This window comes from Lontra canadensis, unplaced genomic scaffold (assembly GCF_010015895.1).
Source record: "Lontra canadensis isolate GAN:19392208 unplaced genomic scaffold, GSC_riverotter_1.0 scaffold49, whole genome shotgun sequence".
In the NCBI taxonomy this organism is placed as follows: Eukaryota; Metazoa; Chordata; class Mammalia; order Carnivora; family Mustelidae; genus Lontra; species Lontra canadensis.
In genome coordinates, this window is record NW_022631043.1 from 13648808 (window position 1) to 13660409 (window position 11602).

Sequence of the window (11602 nt, forward strand, 5' to 3'; positions counted from 1 at the left end):
TTTATGTACTGCCCTGTATGGAGGGATCTTGACAAGTTATCAGGCACTTCAGTAAAACAGTAAGATGTATGTTAAGTTCTGAAAAATACAGGTAGTTCTGGGTGTTGTTTTTTTTTTTTTTAAATAAATGCTGATCACGTGCATCCTCTCCCCAGGTAATTAAACATTTAATAAAAGATGGGAATATGATCTTTATTTATTTATTTTTTTTTTTTGGTAAGCTCTCCTTTAGCATATAACATACCAAACTGCCAGATTTGCTCTAGAAAATGCTCACTTTTATCTAAGATGCTGTACTAATCCACAAACGTAGGACAGGTACATCAGAGTGGTGACAGGCTTGATTACTTTGTGTTTCACCACCACGGGGCCTAACTTCCATTACGGTGGAGTCCGCAGGGGGGCTACTGATCTCCTGTCTACGTTGTCTCTGGCTGTGAAACAAACCTTGCTTACAAGGGGATGGAAACTGGACCCTGTCCTCATTAGCATCATCTTTCACCCAAAGAAAATGAAAGCCCATTTGGCAAATTGGGTCAAAAGGCCTGGTGAATTCGTTGATTACTCAATTAGCATCTAGGTAATTAGGAATGGTCCACAACTGCCTGTCTAGCAATTCAGCCCCGTATCATTTAACAACACACAAGAAGAGCTTGGTCATGATGTACATGGATAGAAGCCTCATGAATTTATGACACATACTAATAATCCAACAGTGTCTAATTCTGCTGCAGAACTCCAATTGTATAAATGGACAAAACCGTGAATGTTAAAAGAAAAATACATTTTAAAAACCAAGTCTGTAAATACTTCTTTTTAAGATTCTACATTAATCTATCTGGAATTTTTGTGGGGCTTTAATCTACTCATAAAAATATATTATTTCAAATAGCACTGGCCACTGAAGATTGCTCTGGGTAAATTCCTGATAAATTTATGGTGAAATTTAGAGGTCACTTATGCTGGCTGGAAGCTGAGGTGGAAGGGAAGAACAGGAGAAAGGGGGAAAACTCAATTGAGTAAAGTTCCCCCTACCTGACAGTTGTCATATTTGAGGCAACATTCACTTAGAATTCCTACATTCCCTTAAGAGTTGTAATGGGTTGTGCCCTGTTATCTACTCTGATATCCTTCTTAGCAAGAAATTGCTGTTAATCATTTATTGAAATCTGGTCTAAGTTCTGTTGTATTCATAGATGAGCTGAACATGTCACATGTGTGGTATATGAAACCCTTCCAAATGCTCCTGGGGCTGTTTTGAGGAGAGAGAGAAAGATGAGAATGGAAGAAAAAAATTCTATAACCTCGTTCATTGCCTGCTCTACTTGCATCCTTATCCTTAATCTTGTCGACCTCATTGTGTCCTCCATCTTCTTTAGGTTTTGCTGCTGCAAGAGAGACCAGATTAGGAAGTGACTTGAGAATGATGCCAGGATCAATGTGGACAATGAGATGAGAGCCAGAGTGAAGCCAGAAGAGGCTGAGAAGCCAGACTTGGAAATGAGTTGTCAGAGATCCTCATGATGTGGCACTGACAATATATATTCCATCCCTCTGGACAGGTGTGAAATTTGCTAAACCAAACAAGTAATACTCACCCAGAAGAAAAGGGTCTACTCTCACTGACATACTATGATTGGTACTCTCTAGCTGAAATGTGCACGTTATGAAGATGCTCTTAAGGGATTACTTCTGGGCAGAATCATTCTGGTGACGTGTGGAATGGAAAGGCCGCATGAAGCATGACATCATGGATGGGCATCACCTGGGAAATCCAGTAGTTCGCTCCAACAGATACCCTCAAGGTAGCATTTACCTTGATGGACCTCACAGACTCTCATACCCGATCTCTTTGACTGGACCCAGGAATGCAGACTCATGCTAACAAAATTCACAAAACACTGATGTATTAAAAAAAAAAAAAAAAGAAGAAGAAGGCGACTTTATTATTTACAGTGAACAGCAGAAGAATCAGGCTATTGAATGCCCATCAGCCTGACAGTGCATGATCTCCTTGGGAAGGCAAATTACCAGAGGGAAGCTTGGTGGGCATGGAAGCAGAGCAAGTGGAGTTATAATTACACAGGATCCCAGCACAAAATGCAAGAGGTTCTGCAGCTCTCCATGACAGGGTTCGCCACCTGCCAGGCAGGCTGGATGTGTGCCTCAGCCTGGCAGGTGTTAGCGGCCAGACCGTACTTTGTTGGGTATCACAACACTCAAATTGATTGCTTTTCTTTTTCTCTGTTTTAGAGACAGAGAAAATGCTCTTCTGATGGAGATTTTATATGTTTGCGTGTTTTTAAGATGCTAGTACCCTTAATTAAAGTCAAATCTTACTGTCCAAGGAGTCTTTGTTTCTTAGGTTCACGTTGACTCTCTTGGATTTAATCTAGTTGATGTTCATTTCCTACTTTAATTTTCAGAGAGTATTTTCATTTTCCTGCGTTCTGAGATCAAAAGGGGCACCGCACGGTGGACTCCACCTCTGCCTACAGGTTCCACAAAGTGTCAGTTAAATTCAAATCAACCTGTATTTGCTGTGCCAAATTTATGCCCACTGCTGTGCCAGGTACAAAATAACATTCAAAAGAGCCTCTAAGGAAATGTTATATTTCCTGGAGGCCTCGAGACTTTTGCTCTCTTTAAGGTACAAGAAATAGAAACGTAAGTCCAACACCGTCTTGTTCCCTTTAGGAGCTCCAGCCTAGTGAGGGAACAAGACATGTGTTTTAAGGAAAAAAAAAAAAAAAAAAAAAAGGTACTGTGCCAAGTGGCATGGAGCATGGCAGCAGGAGTACCTTTTATACGTATGGGCAGAGACAGAAGTCACATCTTTCAGTAAGTCTGATTTAAAAAAAAAACAACTAATAATGATGATTACTTAAAAAAAAATTAACAGTGAAGCACGAAATATAGGATCCATCCTTTCTATTTCCCCATCTCTGTTCTACCTTTCAAGGCTGCCCTCAGTAGTTTGGTGAATACTCTTCCAGATCTTTTTTCTATGTACAAGAAACACACACACACACACACACAAACACCTGCAGCCCCAAACACACATACTTATACAAACATAAATTTATCTATTCTATAACATGAAGAATTTATGGATCATGGATCCCATTTATGTAATACACACACATGCACACATCCATTTATGTAATAGACACACGTGGGAGATCGTTCTATATATATTGTTCTACACTTGTTCTTCTACATTTAATTCTTTGTTGTCAATTATGACATGTATATAGAAAACTACATGAAATAAATATGCTGTTTAGAAACTAAATTTCCCTGGAGAGCTGCCCCCAGGTCAATAAATAGAAAATTCTGAGTACTCCAGAAACTCCCTGCATCCACCGCCCCCAACCAATCATCATGCTGAATTTTATGTTCATCATTTCCTTAGCTTTCTGTATAGTTTTACTACCCATAAGGCAGGCAGAGCTCAAATTCGCCTGCATTGGCAAATGCCCTTCGGGCTACAGCAGCTTGGTTCTTCAAACTTCCTGTGGACTCTTGCTGTTCCTTAGATTTCCTTTGATTTTCTGCCCTTTGCTGCTCTGAGGATGTTTTCTTATACATATTCGAGAGTTTGGATGGTTTTTAGCAAGAGGATTGTTCAAATAACCGAATGGGCCGTATTTCCAGTAACAGAAGTCCATGTCATTTCTCAGTTCTTACCTACTGTATCCTAGCTCCTTAGGGGTTATGAGAAGCGAACATCCCTAATTTTCCACAGCGCAAACAGTGAAATATGCAATAAATGCACGAGGAGTGAAGAGCGAAGGAATGGACATGAGAATGAATATATGGTTACTCCTGCTCTTTAGGGTTTGATGGTTTCTTTCTTTGAAAGAAGGTAAGGAATGCAGATGCGTAAAATGATTTGACATGAAATAATATGAGGCAATAAAGCAATGTGCTTAAATGAAATCACTTCCACTCGCCAAACATGGAAAGATTTCCAAGATATATTGTCAAGTGGAAAAAAGAAAGCCGTGGACGGTGTCTCTAGAAAACAGATGTACCTATATCTATCTTGCACAGGTGTAAACAGGTGCGTGGATATGTGCCCACACACATTCTTGTTTATACACAGAAATATGACTGTAAAGACATGTCACAGTGGTTCCTTCTATGAACTGGGATTGGGAAACCGGGAGTCATCTTTTCACTTTTAGATATCCTACATATTATTTTTACGTGAGGCAATGTATTACTTTTATAGTTAAGGGAGAAGATTTTAAATTACATTCAAGGGCAAACATATCTGACAAAGGAAATGAAGAAGAAAAAAGAAATAAGAAGACAAATTATTGGAGAAGTCTTCTTCAAAAAGGTGGGACTTGAAATGGGCCTTGTAGGGCTGGTAGAGTTCACACTGAGAGGACAGGGATGAGGGGAAAGAGGGTAACATGGACAAGAGCTGTGTCTGAACAGATGTTAGGCTAAGAGATGAGAATGGTAGGACCATAAGGAAGCTCCCCTAGCTAAAATTAACTCCAGTTTACACTGAGAGATATGATTACATGGATACAGCAGGGCCCCAGTGCAAAATGTGGAATGCCATCAATATTAAGATTTTATCATTGGTCTGATGGGAAACAGAAGTCATTACAGGTTACTTACAAGGTAGTAACACAAGATAATACTAACCTCAGGGAGTACTTTGTGCGGAATGAAATTGAACTTGAAAAAACCCTAGTAATTTGTAAAGTGCTGGATCAGCAATTATTATTATTATTTTTTTTTACTAGGCAAGAGTTACATTTTATAGAGATTACCATGGTATTTTGATACAGAATGCCCTCCAGGGACAGACAGACTCAGGGCAAGGAGATTCCTTAGCAATACAGGGCTCCTGTAAGAGCTCGTCCAGTTTTCACAACTTGAGACATGCAGATAACCGCTCTGCCTCTCACGTTTGTTGTTAAAGGTTAAATGTACATAAAATGGCTTGGTCGCAAAGTATTAGTTCATTTCTTCTCAGCTGTTATTATAGTCCAGATGTATGTTCATAAAGATCAGAACTGATGCCCTGGTCACAGGAATGAGAAAGATAAAGCCAGAGGTGCCTGGGTAGCTCAGTCGATTCCGACTGGATTTTGGCTCAGATTATGATCCCAGGCTCCTGGGATGGAGCCCCATGTTGGGCTCCGTGCTCAGTGGGTAGTCTGCTTGAGGGTTCTCTCTCCCTCTCCCTCTGTCCTCTCTAGAATAAATAAATAGGTCCTTTAAAAAAGCTAAAGATAAAGCTAAAGATAAAGCCAGAGATTTTTATAAATAAATAACCTATAAGGATCTATTTTGTAGATGAAGGGAATAAAAGAGGAAGAGATGATTTCTAGGATTCCAGCAAGGGAGACTGGTGGAATGATAATGTCCCTGACAAAAATCTACCCAGATCTGTGATCCACAACATCTTTGGAGTCAGAATACTCAGACCACGTGACTTTCACCTCCTCCAGCTGGCACACCCAACCCACAACCCTCGCCACTTGGGTTTGGGGTAACCTCCTTAAATTAGTACAAATATGTCCTGAAATCTTTTATATATTTTTTTAAGATTTTATTTACTTGACAGAGAGAAAGCTAGAGAAGGAACACAAGCAGGGGGAGTGGGAGAAGGAGAAGCAGGCTCCCTACTCAGCAGAGAGCCCAACACGAGGCTCTATCCCAGGAGCCTGGGATCATGATCTAAGCTGAACTCAGACGTTTAAAGACTGAGCCACCCAGGTGCCCTATGTCTTGAAATAATTTAAAATAAAAGTGCACTTACATTTATTTTATTTTGGAAAAAAATATCAAGGATATATTAAAAACTTCAAGACAATGGGGACATGAAAAATCACAGATTACTCATTTATTGCAAAACTTAGCAGTACTATATTAAAAATGAAAATGAGCTTTGCGCAGTGGCAGTATCGTAGCCAATGAGGTTTATCCGAGGCGCGATTATTGCTAATTAAAAATGAAAATGAGTTCCACTTTTGACTTTAAGGAAAAAAACTTCCACATAATTCATACATAAAATATTTGCAAAATTAAACATCTTTAAAGTTTAAAAGTATTTGTGTTTCAATCATACGAAGTCCTGAATCACAAAATTATGAAACCAGAAAAGATCAATAAAAATTAATAACATAAATGATTTTTATTTACTGTGTTTTAAAAATTCTTTTCTTCTAAGTTGACTATGACTTCTGAGGTCTACATTATGTAGCCTTAAAGTAGAGTGTAGCCTTAAATTAGCAGAGTTTACTACAGCTTTAAGGTATTCCTGAAGTCTCAGTTGGATACACTTTGTCGCCTAGCTAAAGGTCAAAGGCTTGAGGACTATTACATGATACAAAACAAAAATTCAAAAAGCTTAAAGCTCATGCTTCAGATTCTCTACTTTTCTGTAAGGTCACATCTCTGCAGAAGATGACAGAGTTGGCAATTGTGTAACTAAGCCTCTAGAACTAGTTACGACTCTGGAATGTGATCATGTTTTGCAATATACTTGGTCACCATCATATGAAAATCTTGGGAAATAATATATCTTGTTTACCTGCTAGTTCCTGTCAGAGAATAACTCATTTAAAAGACTGTTAAAAGTTCTACATACTTTAGGGCCTGCGTGGCTCGGTTGGTTAGGCATCCAACTCCTGGTTTTGGCTCAGGTCATGATCTCAGGTTCATGAGATTGAGCCCCTGCATCGGGCTGCACGTTCAGCAGAGAGACGGCCTGGGTATCTCTCTCCTTCATCCTCTGCTTCTCCCCATCGAACTCATTCTTTCTCTCTCCCCCAAATAAATAAAAAATTAAAAAGAAAAAGTTCTATATACGTGAAAAGGTAAAAACAAAGAGGGGGAAGAGGAAGAGGAGAAGAAAAGAAATCCATTATTCTTTCACGGTAAGATGGGAAAGGAAGGTAGGAGAGGACGCATATGAAACAAAATTGGCTATAAACAGTCAACTGTTCATTGAAGGTAGAACGCTTCTCCTGAGCCTTCAGACTGAGCCTCCTAGAAACGTGCCACTATTGCATGTGGATTATTTTGAGCCAAAGACAGTCAAGGCCCAGAAGAGTCAGGAAGAGGTTTTTATCTCCTGCTTAACTGTCTCTAACAATTTAAATAGAGGGCCTGCTCCCAGAAGAGAACTATCACCAGAGGTAACTACAAAGAGTGTGAGCTAGGTGTGATAAGCTGGGGGGAGCTGACAGAGCCTACTTGTTCAAAGTCCTATCTGTGTCCCATGGTCTCTGCAAGGTATGACAAACATTTCTTTACCAAACATCAGCTCTTCCCATCTCCCTGTGAACTGTCTTCCTCCCCTTTGAAGCCCCAGACTCCTGCCACCTTCTCTTTGGCTCAGGATGGCATGTAAGCCTCAACTGCCTGTATCTGAGCCTCTCATGACTTTGTGGGGCTCCTGTACCTATGCAATTAAATTTGTTCTTCTCCTATTTAAACCTTTCAATCTTCTGCTAATATTATGTCAATCTAATTAACAGACCAACCAAAAGAACCTAGAAGGGTAGAGGAAAAAGATTTCCTCCCCATACCTACTTTGTATATTGAATGTTTCATAGTAAGAAGTTTCAAAAAGGCATACACCCAATTTTTCAAGACTAATTTCTAACTCTACAGCTTAAAAAAAGCCTATCATAATATTATTAAGAACAACAAAGAATATGCCACCTTGAGAACAGTGAGTTAAGATTTCTAGAGTTCCTGAGCCTTATCTGCCCAACAAGAAAAATTATGCTGCATGATAATCCTGACTGTGCTTCTAACACTTGTATAAAGCATTTCACATACATTATCGCAATTGATCTTTAGAATAAAACTGTGAGATCTGGTGGGTAACACTTGAATTTATGAAAAAGAAATATAAGGCTCAGAGGAAATAAGTGATTTTCATTCATGCACTCATTCATTCGTTTCACATTTACCGAACACTTCGTATATGTCAGGCAGATCTGTCCTAGGTGTTAGGAATTTTAAGACAAAAAAAATGTGAAAACGTGATTCTTTCTTTCAAGAGGTGCTCAGTCTAGTAGAAAGGACAGATTATTATAAACAGAATCACATGAAGATGTGATGCGTGCTACAATGAAGTGTTTTTCAAAAAAAAATTTTTTTTTTTTTACCATGACCTGCACAAAGAGATACGCTTTACCTTCCAACCCAGCATATTGAACGTAAGTTTAAATGGACAAACGTTTGCGTGGTGCATGTGGTATTTTCTAATCTACCCTGTTTTCTCTTACAATAAAATCCTGGTCACAACCTTTTACAATGATGTCACTATTCACTAGCGGGTTGTGACCTACAGTGTGCAGAAGTGATAATCACAGTTCTGAGGTAACACAAAAGGAAACACAAACTCTGTTCCAGGCACTGAGAAAAAGCTTTCAAGTGCTTGCTCTGTGAGCACTTAACAATTTTAAAGCGACAGAACTAGAACAAAGGTCTTGAGATATTTGAGTCACTTTGGTTTTTACAATCACTGCTGGTTTAGGCTAGCCAAATACAAAGCGGCTATTGACGTGAATCCAGATCACCTACGGAACAAGCTGTTTTCCTGAAGAGACATCAGCAATCATTCATTCACGTTTACTAATTCCTCACTGTGGCGCAGCACTTCCTGTAGATTGGCTCATGCTGCTTCTACCTGTAAACCAACTACAAACATCCTGCAACCATACGGCATCTTCTATGACTAACAGCCCTAAATATCTGCTCTCTCAAAAATGCTCTAGAATGAAGACTTAAAAAGCAAGAGACCAGGATTATATGGATTAGAATGTAAAATCAGATACTGTCATTTTTATGGACTGCCCATCTATACTAGGATTTTGTTCGGTGCTTTAATCCTCTCCCTCAAATATTTACTGTCCATGCAGGGCAGCTGTACCTGGTGTGTAGTGAGCTCAGCGAAGGAAAGAGCTAGTAAAAGCAGATGGCTCCAGGAGAACTAGTATCTCATGCTACTGCCCTCTGCTGTCTAAGAAAGACAGGGGCAAGATCAGGGAAACCCATGCACTTGGTACGGCCATGCCATTTCTTCCAACAGAAGTGTTTCCATTTTTTTTTTTAAGATTTTATTTATTTATTTGTCAGAGAGTGGGGGGGAGCGAGAGTGAGCACAAGCATACAGAGTGGCAGGGAGAGGCAGAGGGAGAAGCAGGCTCCCTGCCCAGCAAGGAGCCCGATGTGGGACTCGATCCCAGGATGCTGGGATCATGACCTGAGCCGAAGGCAGCCGCTTAACCAACTGAGCCACCCAGGAGTCCCAAGTGTTTCCATTTTTACGTATGTGTTTTGAGAATCTCTTTGCCCAAGTGCACCAAAGACTCTTTGTGAATCTGACCTAGTCCGTTAAGTTCTTTGTGCCTTTTATCCATCAAGCAATAAAAAAGGTGCTTTCCTACATCAGCATATGATCAACTTACAATGGTACCACTATTCATTGGGTAGTCAATAAATATTTATCAAGGATATTGATGTTGAATAGGAAATAGACAAAAGGAAGAAACTTAACTGAACTACATGAGATTTAGAGGAACTACAGCTGTTTTTCATCCCTACTTCCCCAAAGGGAAACAGGCTTTGAATATTAAGGATAAAAGATTTTGCTGGCTGAAGGCTGAGAAAATAGTATTCTTAATTAAAATCAAACCGAACTGAACCACCCCCAAAACACCAACCAGCATTTGTGCCTTTAATCATATAACTGTAGGGTCTTAATAAATGGAAAGTATTTGGGGCTAGGCTTTATAGGTATTAATTCAGTAACAGAGGACTAGCCAGAAGGAAATGAGAATCACACTTCTGAGAAAGTTACTGAAAAGCATAAACCATTTATAAAGACATTCTGATCTTTGAATGAATCTCCTTGTTTGGAAGACATGTTTAGGCTTGATACCTTTGAATATTTAAGGGAGTCTGAATAGGCCAATAAATTACAATATAAAAGGCTTTAAAAAAAAGATTTTCCTGTTTTAGACTATACAAAAGAGTTATTTTAAGAACACTAACTCTTTAATTTAGACCACCAAGGATAGCATTTTCAAAAATCTGTAAATATTTAGTTGAGAATCAACTGATAAAACACTAAGACAATCAACAAAAGATATGTAGCTAAAAATAATACAAAACAGACTCCTGACTTTAATCTATAATTATTCTTATATGAAAAAAAAAGAACTAGGAAAAATATATATACTGGCCTCTCTTTTGAGGATAAAGCTGAATTTCACCTAGGACATTAGCTTGGTATGATTTTACTTTATTACTCAGTTCCAACTTTATATGAAGCATCTCCAGATGAGTGCACTCCTTTAGGCACGGCAGACTCAGTGTGTCCGCAATGACTCTAATTTGCTAACTTTTCCTCCCTGTCAACATTCCCGAACACCCATTCTTCTTAATTAATTCCAGTGACCTCTAAAATGGATATGCACAACAAAATCACTGGAAAGGAGAGTAAAAAAATAAAATAATAAAATTTCTGTACTGGGGTACACACTGAAAAGTATTTAATTACTAAGGGGTAATTAGTAGGTGTGATAGTAAGGTGTGATTTAAAAAAAAAAAAAAAAAGTTGAGACCACGGACCTAATCTCGTCCTCCTCATTGCCTCTAGGCCATCAGTCTTTCCAAGTGCTTAAATCCTCCCTCCAAATCCCTTCTCTCCGTGTTTGCATCTCTGTTCCCACTGCCATTTTGGTCACCAGAGTCGCCACGTCTTGCTTGGATTTGTCATGGTTGTCAATCTTGTCTCATTTCTTGCAATATCTTTCTTCCAACTCACCCTTCACTCTGCTCCGCTAGTCAGATAATATCTTCGCTAGTCAGATAATATCACTCATCAAAAAAACCAGCAATGCCCACAAACACCTAACAGTTTTTAGAGCTTTCTATACTCTTATCTCAACTTAGGTAGATAGAATTTAAAAAAAAAAAAAAAAGCATGAACTTCAGGCCTACGTTTGAGTTTTGGTCCTGCCTCTTAGAAGCTTTGTGACTTGGAGGGAAATCACTGAGGCTTTCTGAACTTTTACTTCCATCTCTGAGTGGTGTTATAAATAGCTCACAAACTGTCTTGTAAATAAAATGAGATTACAGATGAGAAGAACTTAGCGCAGAGCCAGGAACACATAATTGAGCATCAGTTGTCCGACACCCTACTAGCTCTGGGTTCCCATGCTACCACTGCCCTCTGCCTATTCCCATACATCTGCCCCGTGCCAACCCCCTACTCCCTAACCCCAGCCTGGCATGTTACACACCAGCCCCTCTGGAACATGTGCTTTCTTCAATACAAAACACACTCCCAGCTGCCTGTGGGTCTGATTATACTATACTCCCAGTCTCACATCCCTTTGCTGCTTTCTCTGAGGGAAATTCTACCCATGTCTCAAGGCCCAGCTCAAATGTCAACTCTTCCAGGAAGTCTTCCCTTCACTCTGCCGATCAGAATTAATCACTTTTCCTTCGTATTCTCCCTGCACACTGCCTGTGGCTTTACTTTAGTATTTATTTCGAGTCCTACTCTTACCATTATACTATGTTTATATATATATATATATATATATAT

The 11602-nt window shown here is 39.3% G+C and overlaps 1 protein-coding gene and 1 pseudogene across 2 annotated transcripts in view; one reads left to right on the forward strand and one right to left on the reverse strand.

The window, feature by feature from the left end:
- The window catches only part of NSMCE2 (NSE2 (MMS21) homolog, SMC5-SMC6 complex SUMO ligase), a 212910-nt gene that overhangs the window by 105510 nt on the left and 95798 nt on the right, over positions 1–11602 (reverse strand). Inside the window, exon 5 of one of the 2 annotated variants that reach the window (XM_032873550.1) lies at positions 1305–1388. The exons of the other annotated variant lie outside the window; for it this stretch is intronic. Within the exon in view, the coding sequence (XP_032729441.1) occupies positions 1305–1388 (84 nt within the window). The remainder of the gene's footprint in view (positions 1–1304; positions 1389–11602) is intronic. 2 annotated transcript variants of the gene reach the window in all.
- On the forward strand, positions 5914–6066 carry LOC116877078 (annotated as a pseudogene).